The sequence below is a fragment of the Charadrius vociferus genome, unplaced genomic scaffold (assembly GCF_000708025.1).
Source record: "Charadrius vociferus isolate BGI_N301 unplaced genomic scaffold, ASM70802v2 scaffold261, whole genome shotgun sequence".
In the NCBI taxonomy this organism is placed as follows: Eukaryota; Metazoa; Chordata; class Aves; order Charadriiformes; family Charadriidae; genus Charadrius; species Charadrius vociferus.
Window position 1 is genome coordinate 710,048 of NW_009646856.1, and position 27,962 is coordinate 738,009.

General features: G+C 37.8%; 1 protein-coding gene across 1 annotated transcript; it reads left to right on the forward strand.

The window, feature by feature from the left end:
• On the forward strand, positions 1-27,949 carry WDR26 (WD repeat domain 26). The gene is made up of 13 exons (XM_009894291.1): positions 1-100; positions 245-301; positions 6,944-7,080; positions 7,666-7,763; positions 8,607-8,763; positions 13,477-13,615; positions 18,304-18,444; positions 19,813-19,932; positions 20,720-20,865; positions 21,385-21,463; positions 22,048-22,177; positions 25,294-25,479; positions 26,820-27,949. The coding sequence occupies exons 1-13, from the start codon at positions 20-22 to the stop codon at positions 26,843-26,845; spliced, it is 1,497 nt and encodes a 498-aa protein (XP_009892593.1). The 5' UTR covers positions 1-19; the 3' UTR covers positions 26,846-27,949.
• The last annotated feature ends 13 nt before the right edge of the window (positions 27,950-27,962 follow it).

The window sequence follows — 27,962 nt, forward strand, 5'->3', positions numbered from 1 at the left end:
CCAGACTGTTGATCTTCTCATGCAAGAGTCAGGATGTCGTTTAGAACATCCTTCTGCTACCAAATTCCGCAATCATGTCATGGAAGGAGAATGGGATAAGGTAACGTAGGGCTTATAGGACTGTATTAACCACTGTTTAAATTTATAGTATCTGTGAGAGAATTCGAAATCCACCCTCCTTATATACTTTTTTTGTTTGTTTTTTTTTTTGTTGTTTTCTGTTTTCTTATGCTGACTTCTGCAGGCTGAGAACGACCTGAATGAACTTAAGGCCTTAGTGCATTCTCCGCATGCAATTGTGGTAAGAGGCACACTTGAACTCTTTCAGAGCTGTATAGTTGGACTAATTGTAGTGGTGTAATCTTTCACTATGGAGTTGGTTGTCCATAGTTCTTGTTTTCTTTTTTTGTTTACTTTAAGTGGCTTGCATGCTATCACAAACGTCATACTAATCCGAACTCTTTTATTCTTTTTTAGAATGTGAGATAGGAAGCCCAAAAGAGGCTAATGTTTGGTGTACTGAATGTTTAAACTTTGTTAAACATACTTAACTGATAAAGTATAAATCCTGTAAGAGTCCTAAAATAGGTCAGTTTCTGTAGAAACTGTCTGTGTTGATTATTAATTTCAAACTTGAAATACTTCTCACAATCTCTGTGGTGTTTATGGGAGTTAGGTCATCTTGAGGGAAGAGAAGTTTAGAAACAAAATGCAGTGATACTAATGTGGAGTTAGCATTGTAATAGCACGTTACAAGAATATAGAGGCTGCTATAGACCATGAACAATACTGTTGCTTTTCCAGATGGCTTCTAAAGAGAGTATTTGTATTGCTGTTAGGGATTTTATTTAGAGCTTTTTCTCTTTGGGTGGCTTTTTTTAAAAGATGAACCTAGAAATAGGGGTTTGTAAGTCCCATGACTTGACAATTACAATATGTGTTGTTATGATTTCAGTTACTCTGAGGAAAGTGTTTCTTGGTTTGACTTTTCTGTCTCTAGATAGAAAAATAATTATTTAGCTTTTCAAACAGCTTGTTCTGTTTTGTTTAAATGTTGATTCTAATGAAATGAAGTTAGAACAACTACAGTCACTTCGGAAGAAAACAGTAGCAGGGCTTTTTGAAGTGTCTGTGACTGTCAACAATGAAGAATCAGCTGATGGCTGCTTAGCTCCACTTCTAGCTGATTCATTTGTTGTCAAGACAATTTCCTGTCTGGGGGAGGGACAGAAAGAGAGAACAGGAAGTGAAGTAGGAAAAACAGATGTTTAACAAAACATCGGAGGGTACTTGAGAGAAGTTTACATTCTGTTCTATTAATTTTGTCAAAGCTTAGCACCTCTTAATTAGACTAATAGTTCACTTTCTCTTTTCTCAGAGACTTGATATGCATAAGATTTGCTGTTCAAATAGTTTAGAATATTGCATGCAGCTTTCAATAGTTTGTGGAGACTGGAACTGTAAAACCACTGTATGTGAACATGAATGATCTTTTGAAGCAGACTTTTCTCATGTTTCGAACTTCTGAACTTATCAAGTTTCTTTGTGGTATTAAAGTGTTTTACATGTCTGGGAGTCAAGAGGTTTAACTGAGTATCAGCATTGTACTACTTAGAGAACTTAATTTGAGGAAAAAGGGGACATTTTCCTTCTATTTTGGAGGGATCTGAAAGCATGCTCTTCTGTAGCATTGGTGTCTAACTGCTTGAGTAAAACTTAGTGCAATAAAAATACTTGGTTTAGACTAAACTTTACCTAAACCAAATATTAACTATTTTCTTTTTAAAGTTGTTCTCCTTTATATAAACTTCATATATTTAATATTGTTATCTGTTTTAAATTATCTTACATGTCTGTTTTGGTAAGACAATACTGATTTGCAAGGAGAAGTTGAGCTCGTGCGCACTCTGTTGCCTGTGCACTGTCTCCACTTCCCACCCTGCCCGTCTCTGTTGTACATGGTTGAGATTATGGGGTAATATTAGTATAGTCAGCAACTGGAAAACTAGTGAAAGATCATCACAGGTAAGGAGGGATGCTTTATGCTCTGTAGGTAATCCCGACTGCAACAAAGTCAGAGCTAATGAGGATGATAAATGTCTTGATTAGGGAAAGTCCAAACAAGATACTGCTGCAGGTAACTCTTTAAAAACAGAAAATTAGATTTTGGGTTTCCTGACTTGTGACTCATACTGTATGACTAGATGTTTCAAAAATGTGCGTGCACAAGAAGAATGGGTACCTAAAAGTTTAGATGACACAGAGTATTTAACAAAGTAGAGGGTGTGTGTGTGGTGGTTTATTTTTGGTTTGTGTTTGGTTTTGTGTTTGTTTGTGTTTTTTTTTCCTTATAGTTAATATGACCTGGACAAAATAACCAGGATATATAGCTGCTTTTGAAATGTCTGGTCTGTGAAGGGGATACGTATGTATTTTGAAAACTCTACTCCTGTTTTAATTTCCTAATTTCTGCAAGTGGTGTAAGTTCTACAGGTGAAAACACTAAACATGAAATGGCTGATCTCAATTTGTAAACCTTTGATGCTGTGTTGCTATGTTTGGGGGGGGGAGGGGGACAGGACAGTCTGCTATTTCTATTTTGTCAACACAACTGAGTGCTATATAGCGTGTGATTAGTCATGTTTACTTTTCCAGCTTGTAAGGTACAGCTGTCTTGAGACAAACTGTAGTAAAACTTTATACTTTATAGTTGATTCAAGCATTCAAGCATGTTATTTTTCCTTTTTTTTTTTTTTTTTTTGAGTAACAGTTGGAAAATATCAGCTTCAAGCCAGCCCAAGGTTTTGCTTACTTTAGGGCTACTCAGGCATATTATGGCATCTATCTTGGGTAATTGTGATTGAACCTAGGGAGAAATATAGAGATTATTCCTCTATAGTCATCTAGAATATACTTCAAACTGTCCTCTTTACTTATTTTCATTTACTTAAATGGGGCTCTCCCTCAGTTCTGGAGGTATACAGCCTGCAGCAGGCAATACAACAGAACAAGTGATTTATATCTTGTCATGGGAGCAAAGTGCTCCACCTGGCTGTGTTGTGTCCTTCTTGCTACCAGCATTAAAGGCGGTTCCCTATTAGAATTATTCTTTAAGTGACAGGATTTGGTATGGTTGAAGTCCTGTTAAATTCTACAGGCCGGAGTATTTTCTGCCCTTTACGTATCAAGTCTTACATTTAAGGTTTGAATGTTTTTTAAGTGCTTTTATCAGTGTTTTGCAAGACTATCAAAGTAATAAAGACTACAAAGTGATGAAAATTGGGGTCTTAGTTCTGCGGGTTATAAGCAGATAGCTACTGTGTTAAGTTTATGTCTTGAAACATCAGGTGGTAATTTCAGCATGTCTTTTAGTTGCCTTCATTTCAAAGAAGAGTTGTTTCAGCAGTGTTTACTTATTTGTTTTGAACACTTAGTACAGTAATAAAACTGTCATGGAGCTTGTTAAGATATGTGGGTCAAAAATAACACCAAAATCTAATCCTAAAATTAGTTTATTATGCATTTTAGTCTTCAAACTTCTAAAGATTTGGTACTATAACCTGTGATCAAAATGGCCCAATTTCTTGACTGTGGTAGGATGCTTGTCCTATTATTTTCACAGTTGTGTTGCTGAGGCTTTCACCTTCAGTTACTTAGTGATGGTCAATCGTGGTGCATGCAAAACTTCCTAGAATTTAAGATTCAAGGGGCTTTCCTACTAACAACTAGGACAATGAAGGAGTAAAGTACTAAACATTCATGGTAATAATTGAAGGCCGTAATTTTGAAGAAAGCAAAATGCTAATAGTACATACATTCAAACACACACACACCCGTAAATCTATTAACTCTCTCTTAGTTTTGCCCCAGGGTCATCAGAGGTTCAACTTACTTTGTTGTTTCTAGAAGCTATTACTTATATGCAATGCACTTTATCCTCATCCTCTCTATAGAGTTGAAAGACAGGATGAGATAGTAATAACTGAACAAAATCAGCCAAACTGCAGCGCTCAAACAGCTGTATTGGGCTCTTCCATGTGTCCTGCAGGGTGGAGAATCTTGGATGTAAGTTAAGCGATGATGGTGTCTGGATTTAAGTTATTCAACAGTAGAGTGTAATGATGTTGAATTTCCATTGCAAATACTGAAATGATAACAACAAATCCCAGGCACTTCTATTACATTGTACATGGTATAATGTGGATTATGATAATTTTTATTTTCCTTCTTTGGAAGGCAGATAAAGAATATGGAGAATGAGTAAGCTGTTCTTGTGGGGGCATTGTGTCAGATCAGTTTTATACTCGCTCTATTCTTCTTAAATGGTGGGGTTTGTGCTTTTACTTTAGTTGCCAATATTATAAATAGTTCTGTTTCCTTCTAGCAGAGGCTGTTTGGGCTCTAGAAGAGAAGAGATGATATACTCAGAAAGGTCTTGTATGTCCTAAGAAGGTGGTATTGGAAGTAATTAGCAGTACTATAAGTAGGGTATATAAGTAGTTGAGAGAAAATGAAGACAAAATTCAGTTGTTCAGTGAAATCTGTTTGTCAGCAAAGTTTATAGTCGCACAAAAATAAGCGGCAGGAGACCATGAGTGTCCTGATACAAAAAAATGACTTGAAATATGATGTCACTGGAGTGTGACTTTTGCCTTAAGGAGGTTGTATTCATGCCATTGTTTGAGTATGCTGTAGGGCAAGTTTTGGAGTAGTTATCAAAATAGCTTAGAAAATCAATTTAATTTCCCTATCAACACTTTACCCTAGTTCCTGCCTTTTGCTATAGATAAGTTACAATTTAAAACTGCTTATCTTTTATACTAATTCTCCATTATGTTAACAGTAGACTCCTGTGTGAAGTGTACAGTACTGTGTTGTTCTAGACGCTTTTATATTCCTAATATGCCAAAGTCACACATGACACTGACTTTTTTTAAGTTATACTTTCTGAAGTTATACCTCTTTGGATAACTTGGCAACAGCATTCTGCATGGTAGTGTTCCTGTAATGCTTCCATGGAATTGTTAGGAGTGGCGTTGCAAAAACTGTTTTTTAGGGTTTTCTGCTCTTTTTACTTTTCTCCCTAAAGAAATGAAATTAACATGCCAAGTCCTAAAAGTAGGGAGTAATTAGATACAGATACTGTTATCGCATTAAGGGAAAGATGATACAATTGTACTGAATATTATATGCAGAGAATGAAGAAGGAAGAGTTGGAGGGATTATGGGGTTTATTACAATCTGGATGTATTGGACTATTTTTTTATCTGATGGTGATCATCAGTATGAGGTGACTAAGGAATTAAATATGGTATGGGACTGCAGAGCACCTCCATGCATCCTTGTGAGCATGTGTGTAGCTGGGAGAGGAAGCTCTTAGCCCTGCTGCTGCTAGTATGTAAGCCAACAGTGTGAGGTCTGCTGCCTTACTGCATAGAACCAACCACTGAGGCTGTAAATAATTGGGATATCTTTTTTGGGTTGTTTACATGTCAGAACACCAAAGAATGTTGTCTCACTTGGAAAAATGGTACAGCGATGCTCTAACAATTCCAAATCCAAATCCACTAAGGAACCGGATAGAGAATGTAATATGGGTTTGCCTGTCATGTATAGGATAATAGAGTACTATAGCCATGTTTGAACATAAACCACCTTTACTATGTTTTATGCTTCACAAAGCTGTGTGGTAAGTTAGTAGCACTGTATGTGGAAACTATTCTTTTGAAGAAGTGAACATCTCTGCAACCTAAATCTGCTTTATGTTTTAACTTTGGATTTTACGTACAGTAAGCCTTAAACTTTCGTGTAAGCTTTAATAGGACAGGAGCATCTTAAACTTCCCGATTATCCCTCTATTTAAGGAGGCTAGCAGTGTGTTTGAAACTGAGTAAACATTGACCAAATATGAGCATGAAAACAGTGAGGTGTCTGAGGTCTGACAAAGCGATGGAAACCAGTGATTGAACTGGTGGTGTATTCATTAGGAAAGCAAACGTAATTTGTTACACTTTATCTTCATTCTGTTTCTCAGTGATATGCCTTAAGAATTTATGTTTTCCTCTTTAACCTGGTGAGTCTCGTGGACCATAAATGTCTTTTCTGTCTGATAACTGCTAGCAGTAAAGATGTGCAAACACAGAATAGTTGGTTTCATCCAGAAACAACCAAACTGTGTTTTTAATAAATGGATATTAGAAATTTCTTGGACTTTGGGTTTCTGAATATAGTAAACGAATGCCTGATTTTTATTTTTTTTTTATCCACGAACATTTGTTGTTGGAATAGCAGGCTTGATTAGTTTTTTTAAAAAGAAAACAACCAAGAACTGTACAAGATGAAAGGAACACTATGAAATAGCAGTGTTTACTTCCGAGAAGTGAAGTGATTTCTAAATATAGGAAACAATTATTTTTTTTCCTGTAATCCTGAAAAATGATACAACACTCAAGGAAAACAACTTAACATGGAACTACAAAAAACCTCAGGCAGTGTCGATTTGGTATTGCCTTATGTTGTGCAGCTATGCAAACAATCCATGTCAGGTGCTATGTAAGTAGTATGAGAGTATGTGATGAGGTGTTTTTCTTGATAGAATGTAAGATTGGGAAGCCTATTTAATGCAGGGTTTGAAGAATGGTGACTGAAAAGGGAGCGAGTATGAAAATGAGACAAGTTGAAGGGGAGATCTGAGAAATGAGAGAGGAAGATCTTTGCAGCCCATAAGGCAGGAAGGAAACTCATGGGTATCTTAATTGCTGCACTGTTGTTGAAAAACCCAGCCAAAAAAAAAAAAAAAAAGAAAATTAGTAATAAAACATTACATATAGCTGTATTTCTGAAGGGCATAGTAGAATGGTTTCTACTGTTCTGTTTAGGCTCAAACGTTTTCTGAAACTTCAGTCAACCTTTTTCCCCTGACTGCTGCTTTCTGTCATGTCAGAGGATGAAGTTTTTGCTGCTGCAGCAGAAGTACCTGGAATACCTGGAGGATGGCAAGGTCCTGGAGGCACTTCAAGTTCTACGCTGTGAACTGACGCCTCTGAAATATAATACAGAACGCATTCATGTCCTCAGTGGGTAAGTGTTTGGACTTTGAGAGCTCTTATGGTGGAATTTTCTAAGGAATTATCTAGCTTTTGATAGCTGACATTGTAAAAAAAACCTTAAACTGTATTAAAGCTATTATCCTGTTGATTAATAAGCTGTAGTGACATATGCTAAAATGGTGAGTAAAGAAGACTTGGTAGACAATGTTCTGTTTTAGATGCTTGAAAACAACCTGATTATGATTTAATTTCATAATACTAGAACCCAAATTAATACATACACATGTGTGATCATCTGATCATGGGAATTGTTAGCCTGTTATAATTGAATAAGTAGGTGAATATAGTCTGGTTTGTTCCTAGGTGAAAATGACATTTCTACCTTCCCTAAAATCTGTTTGTTTTGTTTACTTCTTCTATTGCCAATTTGTAGGCACTTCTTTTGAAGAAGGTGTGTGTTTGTGTGGAATAGTTCCCTGCCTTTTTTCATATCAGTCTCAATCTTAAGTCATCTGTTTCCAGTTAAGAATGTTATGATATATATCACGCTTAAAAGTGAAAAGAATGATTCCAGAAAGACTTGGTCTGTTGGTGTGTGTGCGCTTTCTTTGAACAGGTATCTGATGTGTAGCCATGCAGAGGACTTGCGTGCAAAAGCAGAGTGGGAAGGGAAAGGAACAGCTTCCAGATCTAAACTTTTGGACAAACTCCAGAGTAAGATGTTCTAGTGTTTAGAATTTATTCCCACCTCTGTAAATGCAGTATGTCTTACATAATGACATATCCCAGGGAATTGACTTGAACTGCATTTGCTGGTGGTTGTTTTTATATTTCTTGGTTAATGGGGATGCCTTTAGGTGCCTATATGCTTTGGTCTTCTGTATCTACCCTTTGGCTGTCTCTGATAAACTGTTTGTAATAGGACCTCTTATTTCTTAGCTCTGCTGCATGCAGTAATAGTATAACTTGGTGATTAAATGTGCTGGGGGGGGGCGGGGGCGGTGCTGGGGGGTGTTCTGTAAATGCCAGCTATACCAAGAGGTTGAAACTAAGAGTGGTCTATAACCGCTACTGATACTAGTACTGGTTGATAGTGGTCTCAGACTTCGGTATGAGTTACAGTTTTTCCTCTCTCTTTCTTGTGGCTGGCGTAATACTATGTATCAGAGTTCGAAAACCCGTGGTAGGCTTTATTTGGATAGTGTTAATAGAGAGTTCCTTAAATGAACACAGGTCATGCTGCTGTTCTGTAATTTTAAATATTTTGTTAAATACTGGGGTTTAAGTTAGCTTGTGTAAATGGTGCTTGTTGGCCAGGACAACATATACTGTAACTACAAATACCTTGCATACAGCTCTGCTTTCCAGAAGTTCATGCTTTTAATTCCAGGTGTATAGGTGTAAACTTGATAAGCTGTGTGCACTCTTTTCCTTTAGCTTTTAAGCTTTATTTACTAAGGTATCTTCCAAATACACTCAAATCAAAATGTGCTCTTACTTGTATCTTGGTTTTGATATAGCTTTTTGTTTTGTTTTTTCTTAATAATTCTTTTAAAGCGTACCTACCCCCATCAGTGATGCTTCCTCCAAGGCGTTTACAGAACCTGCTGCGTCAGGCTGTGGAACTACAACGGGACCGGTGCCTATATCATAATACCAAACTAGACAGTAATCTAGATTCTGTCTCGCTGCTAATAGATCATGTTTGTAGTAGGTAAGAAACCCTTGCTAATTTTAAGATGGGCAACAATAACTTTTCTTTGTCTCTTAAAATAATCTACTTGTACCTACTATTAAAAGGAATATGACAGCTATTCTGAGTTGGTTTAACAAGAGTTGACTGGGAAAAGACAGTTGTCATTAAATAAGTAGTGGGGGGGGAGTAAAAAGGGTGTGTATAAGAGACTTTGGTAGCTGGATATAAGGTAATGGGGTCAGACCGAAGCTTTAAAATTTTAATCAGGTGGGTATGAATAGAATATATTACTATGATAATCCTTAGCCACTTGTTTCTCGTAATTCTGGACAGCCAGGCTGTTTATTAATCAACATGATTGCTGTATTTTTTTCACTGGAGAATCACTAGTACGTTACTTACCCAGACTCTGTCTTCAAGCTTGCTGGAATGCAGAAAGCCTACTGAAGCATACTTCACGAAGTCAGCTGTTAGCTTCAACTTTTAATAGTGGACAGTGAGGTGCTTTTAGACACAAAGGTTAAAACAGAGTAGAAATGTGCAATAGATATTTCTGTTATTCATATTCTATATTATGTAAAAGGAACAATTTTCTCAGATTTCTAAGTCAGTAAGAATTGAACGTCTCTTTTACCTATGTATTAGCTCTTAGGACTATCTGGATAACTTTTAATAAAACTAATTCTGCTTCTGAATCTTCAAAATGCCACACTCTAGTAGAGTGTGACAGGAAGATGTTAGCCTGTAACAAATGGCTGACTTGAGTGGTTTTACCTCATCCAGCAGAACTCTGCCAAGGACCTAAAACTCACTGTAGCTTTTATAGAAAACTGCTGTGCATGGCGTAATAAGGGAATGAGGGCTAGGACGTGCAGAAAATAAGAAAATATATGACACCCTTATGTGTTTGTTCATGGAACAGGCCAACACTTGGGCTTACAGGGGAATTTTCTTTTTTTTCATGTTAAGGTTAGCTCATCTGAGGAAGTTAAGTACTGATAAATTTGCTTATAGAAACTTTCTGAACTCAGCCGCTTTGACTTACATTTTTGGGTTACTTGGAATCTGTTTTTAAAGATGCAGACTTCCATAGTACTTTGCTGTAGGTATCTTAAGGTTTTAAAATGAATATCCTTGGCACTTCATGTATGCATGAAACCTTTTTAGACTATTGTCTAGCTTGCAATTTTGCTACATCACATTGCTGCAGCAGTTTCGTGTGTTTGTGCAGACATTTGACTGTTCCCCATTTTAAGAGCTATTGGAAATGATCCAATACTAGAATTGTGGCTTCCCTACTTCAGAAGTGAGTCTTAAAATCAAACTGGAAAGAGATTTAATTTTAGTATTTCTACAAGTCCATAAATAACACTGGATGTTCTGTAGGGGTTTGATGTGATTACTCAAACCCCAAAGAGCATTCAAGCCAACTGTAAAGAACATGATTTACTGAAGACAGACTAGCTAGAGTCAGATATAAAAGATACTATATGCAACAAATCTGGACTTGAATGTCACCCATCTGAATCTATTTGTTGACATGAATTTAGCCATAAGTGGTGTACTGTGTTGTTTTTTTTTTCCCTACCTAATGTGGTACTTCCTAGGCATTTATATTTGGTATGTATACATACATACTCATGACTACTTTAAAAAAAAAAAACAAACCAAAACAAAAACCACTTCAAAATAAAGGCTTCCATTCTGTCCTTAACTCAACCTGTTGTACCTACCTATTGCAGGGGTCTGAGATCAGTATGTGGTGCGCTGTACATGCTGCCATGCTTGGGCATAATGAGGTGAGTTAAAGACAGTGGAAGCCAAATTTTGATTAAACTGATAGAAGTAACAGTAGTCTAATAGCTTAGACAATTTAAGTTCTGTAATACTTAAATGATAGAATGATAACTTTCCCTTTTTTATTTGGAACTAATCTGTTATGGACTTCTGGCAATATTTTGATCAAGCATGCTTGAATTGCACTAATAGGTAAATTATTAAACTAAAACTTAATCACTTCGTAAGAGTGGGAGATAAGAGGGAGAAACTGCTGGAAGTGAAGTTGAGGGATTTCATCTTATTGTGCCTAGATTTTGATAATAGAGAATTGATGTTCTTGGGGGTGGTCACTTTTTGTTTTGAGAGCCTTCAGCCTAGTTGGGTTTTGTTTGGGTCATGTCCCTCCCTGTCCTGGTGTGCATGTGTCCCCAAATTCTTTTGTCTTGCTTTCGTGTAAATGAACTCTAGTCTGAGTTTACAAACAAACAGTGAAGCCCAAATGAGAGGTGAATGCTACTGCTTTCTAGGTACTAGCTTAATGTAGCATTTTTTAAAAAAACTGTTGTGGAAGTTGAGGAATAGATCTTCCACTGTATGTACAGGGAATAAAAAAAGTAGTGGTTTGTTTTATTTGGAATTTTGAATTTCTCTAAATACAACAACAGATAACTTAATTCCATGCTTTATTTCAGTATGTGAACAATATGATTCAAGCATGTTTTGCTGAACAAGACACTTTGTAATGAAGCACTTCAAAAAAAGAAAAGAAAAACCTTTGAGCTACAATAATATCTAATTACCAAAACCAGAAACTGTTAGACAACTGGTTTTGGTTTCTTGTTTCAAGACTACTGCCATTTCCTTCTGCAGAAGGGTTATTTAATGTATGCTTTGCTATCTGTGAAGTCAGACTTGCTGGTTTGTATGTTTTATTAGTTAAGTGAAGGGAACTTTTTGTGGGAGTGCTCTGATCTGACTGGTTTGGGAACAGCATAATTTGGTATTGGGACATGTTTGCAGCAGCTATATCAACTGTGCCTGTTACCCTTTTTAGGAACCTAAAGACCACCTTACTATGAAAATTGTGTACTGCAGCATTATACTGCTTGCTTTTCATGTCTACAGAACCTTGGTCACTTTTCTTTAAGCATTAAAATACAAGAGCTATTGTTCTATAGAGTATTTTTTAAAATGAAATATGCTGAAAAGGCTCTTCTGGGACACAGTGTGCACCTTGTCTTTATCCATAACTCATACAAAGTACTCTCTCCCCTTCTGAAGCAAATTGCTGCTCTGAGGAAAAACATTAACTTACTACAATATGACTAAATAATAATGAAATGCTCTTCCTATAGGTGTACATATCTGTGTAAGAGCTTGCCTACTTCCCTCAACTCAAGGAAAACAAAGTCATCTTTCATGGGTGGGGCTTTTTACCTTGGGCTCAGTGCTGTTGTAGTGGCAACTAGACAGCTCCTGGTCAGTGTAAAGCAGGAGCAGAACAGGCTTGTGTTTCTATAAATGATTAAGTAGACATACCCAAGGAAGCCAACTACAGATACATATATATATATGTTTTGTTTATCCTCCTCTGTCATGAAACAGGAAATCAGGGATATATGGTTGTTTAGCGCTGCTCAATAGTCCTTAAGAAAGCATCTAGTAAAAGAAAATGGATTGTGAGGATATAGACATTGTATTAAGCAGAACTTTCTCTAGGTTGTGGTAAGAAGTAATTTTTCAGGTGTCTTGTCAGCCTGACTACTTCCAAACTGTATTTTTAAACACAAATTTAAAGGAAGTAGGGTTGGTTGGGGTTGTTTGTTTTTTTTTGAGGCCAGTTTATCTCCAGGGATAAGTACAACTGTACATTTGCAGAGACTGTCATTGTTACATTAGTACCACTGTGTCCCATTAGAGTTGTGTTGCACTGAGTGCCATAAAAACTCAGCATAAGACTAAACCACTTCAGGATCCTTGCAGCGCAAGAGAAAAATTTCCATGGTTTCCATGGACTCCCTTTTAGTGCATCTGAACAATGAACTCGTAGTTAATTGCAGTGTTACTTATAAAAGCAGTCATCTGCTGTAAAAGCCTACATTTATTTTAGCTTAGCTCTCAAATTCTTATACAGTGGGCAAGCTGTAAGTAAAATAAAACTTGTATTCAGTTCTTACCTAACTTCGTATTTTGGCTGTTAGCTTTTCCTCAGTATGCAACTAGAAGATTAAATACTAGCTCTAGAGAAACATTTGACTCTTCTCCTTCGGTAGTTTATCATATAATATTTTGTTTGATAAACACTTAATGTTTTATAAAAAAACATATATTTTGTGAGGGAAAACAGTTCAACTTGAAAGCTCATAATGGTATCGTGTTAGTTATGCTTAGTTATTGTATGTGATACTCCGCAAAGAAAGGGAAAAATGGCACAGAATGAAGACAAAACCACCTAACTTAGTGCAAGATCACATTCAAGAAAAAGAAATAAGACTATTCTTTTACTAAACTTTTATGTAAGAATCACTTCTAAAGATTTGGCAAGATACAGCGGAGTTGGGTACTTATGAAAACCTCACATGTAAATAAAACATTGCATGTAGGGTTCAAAGAGGTTTGGACTTCATATAGTACAGTGTATAGTAATAAGCTGTTACACTCCTAATGAGGTCAGTTTTATTCCAAGTTATATGAAAGCATAACAAATTGTGTGAGTGGAATAAGAATATTTCTAAGTGCATAAAATTAGTTACGATCGCTTGGTGGTGCAAGCTTTTTACCAGATAAGACACTTCATTCTGTACTTATTTGAAGCAGCTGTTAATAGAGGAATTTTCCAAGTTGTCTGGTCATGCATTTAAATAAGGTTTTGTTTTAGTTTTTTCTAGCTTGATTTAAAAATTTCTTACTGCTTTCTTATTAATCTGCAAATACATACCTTTCTTTTCCCAGGAAACAGTTCCCATGCTATACACAGCAGATACTAACGGAGCACTGTAATGAAGTGTGGTTCTGTAAATTCTCCAATGACGGCACTAAACTAGCAACAGGATCTAAGGACACAACTGTTATTATATGGCAGGTTGATCCAGTAAGTGTGCAATGTGTTACATGTGTATGACTTGTCTTTCCCTTCCCTCTCTGCTTTCTCTTGCTAGGATGGTTTGATTTTTGTAGGACGTGTATTGTAGGCTGCCGACTACAGTGTAAAGGACTGAAGATCACAGTCAGTGTAAGTTAGCGAAGGAGGATGTTTGAAAACCTGATGCCTAAGTGTAACGGGCTTGTTGAACTGTTGGCCGCTTTGCGGCAGGAACTTTGTGTGCCCCTAACCAGCACCACAGGGCAGAGCCTGCTGGTGCCTTCCAGGGGAGCTTCTCAGCTGGAAGGCCTCGAGAAGCGTTGGGGGAGAGTGGCAGAGCGTGGCAGTGAGGAGCCTTTCTTCTAAGTCACTCTCACTAGGAGTACTTCTGATCTGTGTATGTGACTAACCCCTTTCTATTACCTTGTTGCTACTAGTACACTTGGATCTATCCGTTTCACCAGTTACTACTTTATTTCCGAGTAATAAAATGGTATGTGCTAAACTAAATTTGTATCAGTATACCACTTCATGCTAGTTGCTGTTTTAAGATTTGCCTTGGCTTGAAACGAAGGTTTAAACACTTGTCAGAATTCAGTGACACATGGAATTATAGCCATCCATTTTCTGACAGACTGTGGTTTTAGGTTTTGCTACTAATATGTGGCACTGTTTCTCTTAAACAAAATATCCTACAGCTACAAGATTTATCTTTCCTACCCATATCTATTCTTATGTAAATAAAAAGATTGTGTGGTGAATCTAAGACTGTTTTAATTGACTTGTAGAAGTGATATGAAAGTATGTCCATGTATTTCATAACAACTGAAAACTGAATAAACTTGAACGTAGGCACACAATATTTGAACTTAGTAATGCTTGTAAAACACTGTCAGAAATAAGATTCTTACAGTTTTTAACCTGCAAACTGCTGTGCTAAGTGGAAGATGAAATATTTTTGCAGTTCCATACTGGCTTTCAGTAGGATTTGAGAGCTGAACTTAATCCACCTCTTCCACTACAGGTTAGGAAGCCGTACAATTTGAGCCATTTTTGCTATTAAGAAGATGAGAGAACTTAAAACCCTCTTCCGTGTGCATAGTTATATACCCGCTGAACTAATAGCAGGTGCTATGGATTTTTCAGGCGTAGAACCATTGTGGTTTGTCTGTTACTGGTGCCAGTGTGCTCTGGGCCAAGAGATTTATAACAGCATAATCTGACTTCTGTTATTTAGTTAGGAAATGATCTGTATTTTTTGTGAGTGGTTTGTTTTGTTTTTTAACAGAGTAATTCTAAGTAAAGTAAGGATCAAATGTTTTTGTAGTTGACTTCTCACTTGATCGTTAGAGGCCTATCTTTCTTTTCACAGAATCACAGAATTTTCAGAGTTGGAAGGGACCTCTAGAGATCATCTAGTCCAAACTCCCCTGCTAAAGCAGGATTGCCCAGAGCACAGTACTCGGGACTGCATCCAGGCGGGTCTTGAAAATCTCCATAGAAGGAGACTCCACAACCTCCCTGGGCAGCCTGTGCCAGTGCTCTGTCACCCGAACTGTAAAGAAGTTTTTCCGTGTATCGGAACGGAACTTCCTATGTTCCAACTTGTGCCCATTGCCCCTCGCCCTGTCACGGGGAACCACCGAGAAGAGTCTGGCTCCATCCTCCTTCAACCCACCCTTTAGATATTTGTAAGCAATAGTAAGGTCTCCCCTCAGCCTTCTTTTCTCCAGGCTAAAGAGTCCCAGCTCTCTCAGCCTTTCCTCATAAGGGAGATGCTCCAATCCCTCAGTCATCTTAGTTGCCCTTCGCTGGACTCTCTCCAGCAGTTCCCTGTCCCTCTTGAACTGGGGAGCCCAAAACTGGACACAGTATTCCAGTTGTGACCTCACCAGTGCTGAGTAGAGGGGGAAAATGACCTCCCTCGACCTACTGGTCACACTCTTCCCTATGCAGCCCAGGATTCCATTGGCCTTTTTATATTGGTGTGTTTTAATACCCAGCATATGGATTAGCACATTTTATAGTGAGTTGTTAGCTGATATCTGGTTAATCAAACCACATGTTTTGTGAGTGTTTTCAACTAACCTTTTTAGCCAAGAGTTGCTAAAGGAACAAAATTTCTAATAAATAGTTAGTGGGAAAGCAGGTTTCTAGCGGTTTATCTTCTTTACTTGAGTAATTTAAAAAAAAAATAAAATTAATTTAATTGAAACCCTTTCAAAGAGGTGGATGCCTAAATAACATTAGGCCACATAACTCAAATATTGTTTATTTTCATATTTGCCAGAGCATGCTTCTCACATTTCCTGTAGCAGTTGACAACGTCTTTTGAACCATAAGTTTTCAAGGCTTTAGGTATTTAGAATTGTTCTAATCTTCATGTATAAACTACAAGGAAACTTCTGTCCAACTCTGTCTGGGCAGGTGATGGGAGAACGCTGTTTTAAATAAACAGTATTTCTTTTTCCACACATGCTTCGTGTGTGTGAGAATCCTTCATTTTGTCCCTTTCTTTTTTTCATCACCTCTCTTGAAGTGTGATGACGTTGCTTCCACGTCTTTTCTTCATTTCATACCATGATTTTCTTATTTCTTTTCTAAGACCCAGCTACATGCCTAAGCTGTCTTAACCCATGCTTCTGTTTTTCATTTTCATTTGTTCATTTTAAAGTTCATATGCAGACTCAGCAGCATTAAATGATGTCTTGAGTGAACTGGTTTTCTTTGTGGAATACGTTATTTGACTATTACTAAGTATGGCAGAATCTCTAGAGCACAAAGGATAAACACAGTAGGCGCATCACCTTGTCTGGCATGCATCTTCTTGGATAGAGCTCTCCTTTTATCTTTTTCCTTACAGAAACCTTCCTTTTTTTTTTTTTTTCTTTTCTGCACTTTCTAAAAACTGTTGACAGGTTTTTGGCTTTTCAGCCAATGAGCTCAACTACTACAGACTTAAGTTGATACCTGAACAGTTGTTTCTTCTACATAGCAAAAATCTGGGAAGCTATATATAAGGGACAGTAGTGCTGAGATTTCTTTTGGTGGTGGGTGGGAAGCAGATTGACTAAATTTGGGGACATTTCCTGAAATACCATTGACTGCTGTTCTAGAGGAAAACATGGTATAGCAGTTCTGCTGTATTTGGAGAGAAGTATGAGAGCAGAATGAGAGATGGTACTTTGTGGCTATTACTATTGTTAGAAGAGGAATATCAAATGTGATGCAGAAGTGACAGGCTACTTTAGTCCTGATGTAAAAAGAAACATCAGTTGCAGGCACATTCCAGGATGTGCGATGATGTCAGACATGACTCAGTTTCCTTACAGATCAGTTTAGCTACAGGCACAGCAGTGTCTAATGCAGACCAGGAATAATAATTAGAATGGAAAAGGGGACTTGAGGAGGTCCGTTTATTTGCCCCTTCTTTCTCTGTGCTTTGAAGATTATTCTTAGTGCACTTTCTTTTGAGGAATTTAGCTTTTCTAGCTAACAGAACCTTCAAAGCTGCAGGCTGGCTGAGAGTCACCAAATCCCTCAGAGCTGATCCCAGAAAACAGTTCTTTGTGTCACTCTGTTCCTCTGTTGACTGTGTTCTTTCTCTTTAGAATCAAGAGGTGCTCTGCTGATTAATACTAAAACAAAAGAAAGAGAAGGGACAATGTGAGAAATCAAGCTAAATTTTCAAATGAGTCACTCTTTTTGAAGATAAGTAGGAGGTATAAACATCCCCCATGCAGGAGGGGGGAAGAAGTGGGGGAGGAAAATCCACTTGCCCTTTTCCAACAGGCTTCATAAAAATTACTGTCAACAATTTAACAAGCTCAGTTCTACTTTCTGTGTATGCATGTTGCTGTCAAGAATCAGTGCTGATACTGTATTGAAGCTGGTTTTTGTATTTAGGAAGCTGGTGTATGGTTGTTTCACAGTGTCTAGCTGTACTATTTATTTTGTTAAGCTGCTTGAAAGTAAAGTTCCTCTGACAAGGTAGCAGTAGAACAGTTGTAGCATAAAGGTGATACAAGATATTCTGTGTGAGAGAAGTATGCTTCATTCACTAAATCTGGCAGAAAAGATACAACAGCTTGCTGTAGGCAGCACTTCTGAAATAAGAACACCTCTCAAGGAAGCTTTTAAAAATATCTTTTTGTAAAACTTCTTGAGCAGCATACACAAGATATACTCAAGTTTATAAAAACATTGGCACTTGAAGGTTTTTCCCTTCTCAGCATGCATGGAGGTTTTAGTTCTCTGTTTAACCATAACAGGTTTTCAGCACATCTTTACTTTTAAGAAAGTTAACTTAATTCTGTAAAGTATGCATAATAGTACTTTGTATACCAGTAGATGTAGAGAGACTTGACACTACAGAAAGCTTCTAAAACAAGTGTAATGTAATGCAGAACTCTGCACTCAACAGTACTTCGAGTTCCACGTTCAGAATCACGGGAGATCAGAACAAAATTATCTACAAGTGTTCTTGTTTTGCATGTTGAAACTTAAAAGCATTCATTTTATAGTTCTACTCTGTAAGCTAGCAACTGCCTTTCCAGTAAGAACTTATTCATGTCTTGTAAAATGCAGGTGCCAAGTTGCATAAAGCAAACTTGCTATGCTGTACTTGGACACGCTGTATATGCGAAATCTAGTAGGAGTTCATTTGCATTGTCTTAACAGAATCTCTCCTGTTTCAGGATACTCACCAGCTAAAACTACTTAAGACGTTAGAAGGTCACGCGTATGGTGTCTCTTATATTGCTTGGAGTCCAGATGACAACTATCTTGTTGCCTGTGGCCCAGATGATTGTTCTGAGCTTTGGCTCTGGAATGTACAAGTAAGTGGTGACTAAGAGTGAAAAACAAAACTTTGTGGTAAGCCTACTGCTTTTGTTTCAGTATTTAAATACATTAAGCATGAAGGAAGTCACTGCTACAAACTGGTTGTACAAAGGTGTGATTACATAAAGAAGAGAGACTGATCTTTTTTTTCCCCTAATTTGAGAAACAGACTATGGCAGCCTACAGATTCAGTTTTCAGTTTGTACAGAACTGAAATTACAGCTCAAGTCTAAGTGCCCAGGAATGTGCAGCAATTCTAGTGTATCTGGTTCCTGATTGTTTCTGAGAAGGGATGGTGTAAATCCATAGGACCTTAGAGAGCAACTGCAGAGATGAACAGAGTAAATTAATCAAGAGAAACAGAAGGCAGAATTGTCATGTAAGGAGAGCAATTGCTCGTTGAAGGTTTTGACAAGTAGCAGAAGTAAAAGATACAAGTCACTTTTACTTTGTAACCTTCCCAGTGATGTTGGTGGAAGGTTCGCGGAGGCTTAAACTTATTATTTCAGAACTTTGTCTTTCAGTGCGACACTAGGTTATTTAGCCACTTCCTCCATGAGTTTGAAACCCCTTTTCTGCTATTGTGGTGGTTTGTTTTTTTTTTTAATGGGCACTTGAGTTGATATAAAAGCTTCTCCTGCTTCGGTTGCGGTTTATATAGTCTTTCTTTTGCTGTCTTGAACTCCAAACTAATTTAGTTTCCTAAAACACAAATGTTTCCTTCTTTTCACCCTTGGAATACTTTTCTTCTGTTTAACTGATTAAATTGGCTCAGTGAAGGGCACTAGAGCTGGCACAAGGGAATAGAGAGAAGCCCCTACTGTTTTGACAGTGGTAAGCCATTTACTGTGTCTTTGTCATGTGAAACAGTAGTATTATAAACTGGGGATGAAAGCTAAATTTAGTGTGGAGAGCTCCAGCTCAGGGAGGAAGGTGTTCTAAATACTCTGATACTCCAACTTTTTACTAAAATGTATTTTGTTATCTCCATTTCCTTTGGTCTCCTCCTGCCTCTTCGCTTTCCATGTTTGTTTGTTTTCATTTCATATTGCTCATCTTTTCTGTGTTATTCCAACTTCTTTTAATTCCTGTCTTTACTCATAATCTTCCAGTTGTCTGACACACCGACTAGTTCATCTCTCCTGATTTCAGGGACAAAAGAAATTGTCCCAAATCAAGTCCAGGGTTACTGGAGATACTGAAGTAGTTCTGCCTTTTTATTGCATTATTCATAGGTTTCTGTTGCTTTTTAATAAACTTGTTGAAATAATGCACTTCAAACAGTATGCATGTCATAAAATTACCAATGCCTTTTTGGGAAAGGGTTCCAGTATAAGGCCTTGCTGCCTTTGTTTATTTTCCAGACTGGGGAGCTGAGGACAAAGATGAGCCAATCTCATGAAGACAGTTTAACAAGCGTGGCCTGGAATCCTGATGGGAAGCGTTTTGTAACAGGAGGTCAGCGTGGACAGTTCTATCAATGTGTAAGTTCTTTTCATCTGTACCATTGAAAACAAAGCAAGAAGTGAAACTTTTGTCACAGTCAAATGAGGTTCATGGGTTTTTGTGTGTGTACACTAAAGCTTCTGATTCCTTGTAATTCAGAGAAGCAACACATTAACACTAGTATTTCAGCAGCACTTCTGGTTTTATGTAGCAGTTAGAAGGATTCAGGCATCTTCTGTAGAAGGATTCCTCTGCCTAAAGGATGGTTTGTGGGCTGGGAATTTTTTCTTTAGCTGCTCTAGAAAATACACTAATAAAAAGTAGTGCCTTTGTCTACAAATGTCTATTCCACAGGTTTTTTTACTATGTCTCTCTTAGTTTTTGCACGCTGTCTTTGCTTAGTGTAAGCAGAAATTTTGAAACCCTCATTACTTCACTAGTGTTGATTTTTGGGTGGTAGTCCGGTGTCTCACCCTACTCTTGATTATTTGTTAGCTGAATCGGTGCCCAGAATAATAGTGCAGTATGCAAACCTCACTCACTACCAAGGTGAGCTCTGTGGCGTGATGTAGATTGCACGTGTGACGCTCAAGAAAAAAAGTGACAAAAGGGATTCGCAGCTCTCCAGGACAGATACCTACAAAAGCTCTTGGTTAAGGCAACCAAGTTCTAATTCACTAAGTCCTCTCTCTTTTACAGGGTAAGAATGGTTTCTGTCATAACTGTCTGAACAGAAGGTGAAAAAGATACTTGTGTCACAACTCCTCAGAAATTTGAGACTAATAGTGGTTGTTTTTGTTTTTGTTTTTCCTCTCTTCTGATCAGGATTTAGATGGTAATCTCCTTGACTCCTGGGAAGGGGTGAGAGTACAATGCCTTTGGTGCTTGAGTGATGGGAAAACTGTTCTAGCATCGGACACACACCAGCGAATTCGGGGTTATAACTTTGAGGATCTTACAGACAGGAACATGTAACTACCTCTTTCTTTGATTTTTAAACTCCTGGTTCTTGGTGTCAGAAGAAGATTGAGGAAGCATTTGTGGGGCAGGATGGAAAATAAGATATTAAAATGCTCTCGATATTAAAAGAGGAGGAGGAGAATAACATGGGAACAGTTGCAGCAAGAAGCATTAGATCAAGTATTAGAAATAACTTCATAAGCAATGGAGTAGGTTTCTGGTGGATGTCTTGACATTTCTGTCATCAGGAGTTGTCGTCGTCTTGATTCTTGGCATATTTTAGTAGACCCTGCCTTGAGGTTAGGAGTCGGATTTGAGGTCTGAAGTGCCTTTTGGTCTTGGGATATGTCCATAAGTGTAAGCAAACTATTGCAGACCTGGCTTATACTGACATAGAGACATACCTAATTTCAAATTCAGAACTGTATTTCCCTGGTACTATTGCAAAGAAAGAACTTGCCTTTTGTCTTGGTGTTACATCATTGTTTGGTTAAGTGTACTCTTAACACTGATGTGTCTTATCATTTCAGAGTACAAGAAGATCACCCTATTATGTCGTTTACTATTTCAAAAAATGGCCGTTTAGCTTTGTTAAATGTAGCAACTCAGGTGAGTTGGTGATGATAAATGGAAGTGCAAATAAATCTGCTTGTAACTGCTACCAGGTTTTAAGTATTCTGATGCAAAGTGAAATGTTTGATACTAACCAGTTGTATTTCATGTAATACGAAGGCCTTAATATTCATAAGTATAGCATGGCATTATCTGACAAAAAGCAATCATTCTTGAGACTGTTGGTTTTCTTTTTTTGACTAATTTACAGTCAAGTCAAGAGTTCCATGCTATGAGATACGTGCTATTAAATGTTAATATCTAGCTATTGCATTGAGAAGACAGGTACGGCAAGAATTGTGGCAAGTTGACATGTCTGGGGCTGTGAGAGTTAGATTTTATTTATTTGTTTCTACTTTTGGAACCTTGGGTAAGAATAGGAGCTTTCAGAACAGAAGGGACCACAGGCTGGAAGTTTAATCTAGTAATTTGGTATATCTTTATTCTTTTATCCTAGTAACAGTACTGAAGTTGGCTAAAGTAATGTACTTTCACATTTAATTTTTTTGGTGTTTTTTCAAAAGAATGCAATGAATAACGTTTAATGGTAAAATAACATTCTTTATACTTCTTATTCGCAGGGAGTTCACTTATGGGACTTACAAGACAGAGTTTTAGTGAGAAAGTATCAAGGTGTTACGCAAGGATTCTACACAATTCACTCATGTTTTGGAGGTCATAATGAAGATTTCATTGCAAGTGGCAGCGAAGGTAACATCATTCCCCTTTGTGCAGAAAACTGGAACATTGTATCCTTCCTTTACTTAATTTTATAATGTTGTTGTTAGCAACTGTCATCTATAAAAGCAAGCAACTGGCTCATTAAATAAGTTTGAGGTGTACTGAGATTGTGGCATACTTCAAGAAATAATTGTGTGCTATCAGAAAGTATCTTTTGAGAGGATGGTAGTCGTAGAAAGTATTAATGACTCTTCTGTGTGGCTCCTTTAAAGGTAAAGCGTCTGCGCAGTTTTAATTAGAAGTGGGTGGGGTGTTCTTGAGGCTTTTGTTTTGTGGTATAGTACTTAGACTTATGGTTTGAATCAAAAAATAATTCTGGGGACTAACAGCTTCATTTGCCTGTTGAAGATATACGTGTAGTGAGGTTATTTTAATTTCGGTAGAGTCATCCTAATTACGGACAGAGTAGTCTCAAATTAAGCAGTTGTTGACATAGTCTGGTAAGGTTTCTTAGTGATCAAAGGCTTTGTGGTATGTTTTTACTCAACTATGTGGCAAGAATAAAAATTAGTTAAAGGTTTATATCTTGAATAAGTTCAGTTCTGTCACTGATGTAGTGTCATCACGTCCCATGGAGGTCACTTAAGATTCAAGCCTATGTAGGGCTAAGAATTACCATAGAATTGTCTAGGTCGGAAGGGACCTTTAAGATCGAGTCCAACCATTAGCGTAACACTACCAAAACCACCACTAAACGGTGTCCCCAAACACCACATCTACCCATCTTTTAAATACCTTCGGGGATGGTGATCCCACTGCTTCCCTGGGCAGCCTGTTACAATGTGTGATAACGCTTTCTGTGAAGAAATTTTTCCTACTATCCACCCTAAATCTCTGCTGACGCAACTCGAGGCCGTTGCCTCTTGTGTCCTATCATGTGTTATTTGGGAGAAGAGGACGATGACCCCCACCTCTCTACAACCTCTTTTCATGTAGTTGTAGAGAACGATAAGGTCTCCCCTCAGCCTCCTCCAGACTAAGTGACCCCAGTTCCCTCAGCCGCTTCTCATAAGACTTGTGCTATAGACCCCTCACCAGCTTCATTGCCCTTCTCTGGACATCCTTCAGCATCTCAATGTCTGTCTTGTGGTGAGGGGCCCGAAACTGAACACAGTATTTGAGGTGCGGCCTCACCAGTGCCAAGTACAGGGGGACAGTCACTTCCCTAGTCCTGCTGGCCACACTATTCCTGATACAGGCCAGGATGCTGTTGGTCACCTGGGCACACTGCTGGCTCATATTCAGCTGGCTGTTGACCAGCACCCTCAGGTCCTTTTCTGCCGGGCAGCTTTCCAGCCACTCTTCCCCAAGCCTATAGTGCTGCATGGGGTTGTTGTGACCCAAGTGCAGGACCCGGCACTTGGCCTTGTTGAACCAATATGCTTGGACTATGTACTACGTAACTCACAGCTGTTGGGAAATAAGGTTTGCCAGGACCCTTAGTACTATGCTTCTTCTGGAAAATAACGAATATATCTAAAAGAAAACCAAATTTCACCCTCTGACCAGACCTAGTAGAATATGACTGAAGGACAGCACCTCCAGTCCTCCAGTGCAGTGTGAACCTCTTCATGGTTGAACAAGGTTCTTGGTTTAGGACCTGAGTACCTGAAAGTTTGAGATTTGTGTTGAGCCATACTGATGTGTGTGTTGTAGATACTACAGTGCACCAGTCCTTTTTTTTTTTTTTCCCCCATTTATTTATTCTTACTTTCATTGTCTAAAACCTACTGAGCAGTAGTTGAAACTGATGGCATTCTGTTTAGATTTGGACTGTCTGAAGCTGTTGCCTCTTTGCACTGAATTGTCACAAATGTGGGTACTGACAAAGTAGCCTCAACAAACAAGCAAACAAAACAAAAATAACAGATCATGTTGTCATAGCCTTTTTTAAAAAAAAAAAAAAGTAATGGATTGTCATAACCTCTTGATGTACGTTGTCAGCCAGGTAGGTTTTTTTCCGAACAGTTGCATCACTAGGAAGAAAATAGAGGTCCCTTTCTGAGAAGGGAAATTGACTGCTGCCTTAGTCTAGCAAATGTGTTTTTTCCAGAACAAAATACAGGCATTCTGACAAGCACCAAAATACTGGTTTGTGTTTAGGCTTTGATTCTCCCAGACAGCAGAGCCTTGCGTGTCCAGTGTTTAAGGAGAGAGTGAATTGTATTGTTTGATCAATAGCATGGATATGTAGTCTCTTGAAATTCTAAGTGGAATGTAAAAGCAACCAGAACACTTGCATCAATGCAAGATACATAAAGGTGGTATACTCAAATGAGCTGATTCAGCAGAAGACAGTTGAGTTATCACATGGTTCCATGATGATATTCTAGGAGGTCGGTGAGAGAGAAAGTTTTTGTAAGGGCTTGGGAGGAGGAATAGAAGAAGATTGGTTGGTTTGCTAAGCCTTCAGAATGACATCTACATTAAAACATTTCAGATAGATTAAAATATTTTGATTTCATATGCTAGACCTAAATACTAGGCTTTTGTGTAATACTAGTAATGCATACTTGTTCAGTTTGCATAGATCTGTTTGGAATATTCCAAAGATGTTCTTAGAGATGTCAACCCACAGGCTTATTAAAAGCTGCTAGTCTACAGTTGGAAAAAACCCGAACCACCTTTAGCCATTTATTCTTGAAAATGGTTGGTTATAAAGCAGTAACACTTCTCTAAAAATTGCAGCGGAGTGTCTGACCAGTTCACTATTCTATTTCTAGCAGGTTTTGTGTTTGCACTTTCATTGGAACGTTTTAGGTCTTTAGTATCAAGATGTATTTCATACACGATTTGCATTGTAGTAAAATACTTTTCGTCAAATACCAAGCATAGTAGACTTGCAAGTGTTAAAAGGGAATGCGTCTCTTAGTGGAAGAGCTTTCACCCTTATTCTTTTGATCACTTTTAGAAGAAAAATTTTGTTAGTGCTGTTGCACATTGAACAGATGGGGGTTTAGACATGGGCTTTGCAACATAAATGGATTTTTTAGTTGCTGAGAGCTTGTGTGGAAGTGTTATTTGATGTGACAAATCATAGCAGAACAATGTTTCTCATGTTTTTTTTAAATGCATATTTTATTTAGATCACAAAGTATATATTTGGCACAAGCGTAGTGAGCTGCCAATTGCGGAGCTGACAGGGCACACGCGTACTGTTAATTGTGTGAGCTGGAACCCGCAGATTCCATCCATGATGGCCAGCGCCTCTGATGATGGCACTGTTAGAATATGGGGACCAGCGCCTTTCGTAGACAACCAGGATATTGAAGGTAAAAAACTGTGTGTGTTCTCTAATCATTAAAAGCTTACACCAAAGGCAGTTGGCTTGGTGGATTTTCTTTACCATAAATGGGATAGAAAAATGCTTTTAACTCTTGGGTTAGAATCTTTACATTTACTAAAAAAAAAAGTTTCTGATGATTTTTTTTTATGTATGGCGGTTGATTTTTATCTGAGTTATTTATATTTGTTGGAATAAAGATGAAGCTACTGGTATTTCCATAATGATACACATACTTCTGATGTGGCCCTATGGAAAACTGTAGTGTCACTAAGACCTCAGGATTATATTTACTTATTTAGGTAGAATTATTAAAAATCTTGCCTCCAATGCTTGAGGCTTAATAACATACAATGTTGTTAACATTTAAAGAACACATTCTTACCACGCTGCAAATTGAATAATGGTATTACAATGATTACAAAAGGAATCTCTAAAGTCTGGAGAGTGTAGTTTCCCACTGTAAAATCTGTTCACAGTTGATTCTTTCCTAACCATCAGTAATCATCTGTGTCCAGGAGAGAGACAATACAACAGGACCTCATGGATACTAGGTGTGGACACAAGTTCAAGGGGAATCCAGACAAAGTAATCAAAGAGAAATCCATTGATTGCCACTAGATAAGTAAACTCCTCTAGTTCAGAATGTCCCTTAGGTGAAAATGGCTGACAGTTGGAAGGATATTAGGAGGAAGAATTACCTCCTGTCCCTGCTCCTGTGCTTTCTGACGCATCTGCTTCTGGTCTCGGACTAGGTGGACCAGCCTGGCCAATCTCCTGTTTGTAACACCTTGAATGAACCCATAAGGACTCAGAGCCTACCCTCCAGTTGGTTTTTACTCATGGTTTTGTTTGTTTGTTTTCTCCAATTAGCTGCTTGCTCACTCTTTCATAGTTCCTCCAGAAAATGAGCTAGTAAACGCCATAAAAATCAAAACAACAGAAAATGGATTTCTCACAGCAGTGCTTCCACAAGAGGTGTAGCTGCATGGAATAATACCTAACAACTTGGGAATCTTAAATGGATGACAGACAGCTTTGTAATGAGCACACTTCCCTGGAACTGGAATGCAAAATGTGTGTTACTTCTTTTTGGAAGAGATGCTTTTTGTTACCAACACCTAACATGCTAAATTAATCTCTAAAATAATATGTATAGTGATATCTAAAATAAGTAAGTTTTAGCATGGGATTTAGTTCCAGTACAAGATCCATTAACTAATGCGTTATGTCAATACACTGTATTAATGACCTTATAATAGAAATACTAACTATTGATAAGATCTTTAAGGTGTGATTTCTTTCTCTTATGTTTTTGTTTTTGCTCAGAGGAATGCAGTAGCATGGATAGTTGATGGCGAATTTGGAGCAGACGACTTCAGTTTAACTTAATTAGTCGTATTTTAAATGGCTTGGGATTTGGTGCAAACAAACATGATTGATAGCTGGACAGACATGCTCGTCATGAAAAAGAACCATTTCTGAAGCCCGGTTGGGGCCAAACATTTACCACCTTGCTTCATAGTAACCAGTCGAGATGAAGCACGTCGTTAGAACGTTGTTGGACACCGTGTTGAAATTACCCCCCCATCGGTTGTGAAGAACTGTGCTACATTCAGGCTAACCATTGAACTCAATATATATATTTTTCCCTCCTGCCTTTTTGTCTGGCAGGCTACTGTTCTTGTTGCTCTTCTGTGTAATGAAGTTTAAATGCTTGTTTGGAACACTTTATTTAACAGTTTAGAAGGCTTGATAGAAAGAGTGCTTTAGTCTGAAGAGTATACATTGGATAGGAAAGTATTTCCTTCTCTTGTTTCTCAAGTCTCTCTCCGCCTTACTTAGCTTGAGATCTTTGCAGCTTGGTTCATGGATTCTAGCCTTGCCCGTTGCGCAGTATATATAAATTGAGATGATAAACCAATGAACTGTGTCAAAAGCACTCTCAGTATCACATTTGACAAAAAGTTTTGTACTTTTCACATAGCTCGTTGCCCTGCAAAGGGGTTAACAGCACAATTTTTTAAAAATAAATTATTTATAGGATTAAAATGACTTCATTTGTATACATTTGGAATTAAAACAATGCAAGAAGTGTCGTGAAACACGGTATCACCGATGCTTTTCTGGAGTGTCTTGAGACCCAATCAAAAGCAGTGGCTGGAAGGAGCTTTATGTAGGTAGGGAAGCTTGTTTTAGAAGGAGAAACTCACTGTCCATCTTTACAGATACTTAAAAAAAAAAGCATTCAGAGTGCACCACCAGACTAAGAGTTTAAACAAGACGAGGTCTTTTTGTTGGTTTTTTTTTTTAACTACATCAATATATGCAACAATGCTGGTAAAAGGTAGACTACACCTCAAGGGAAGAATGTGTTGAGTCCTTTCTTCACAAAGTCAACATTTTGTAAAAGTAATTAACATACAAATCATAATTAAACACTTGTATTACGATGGAAATTTTTCTTTGATA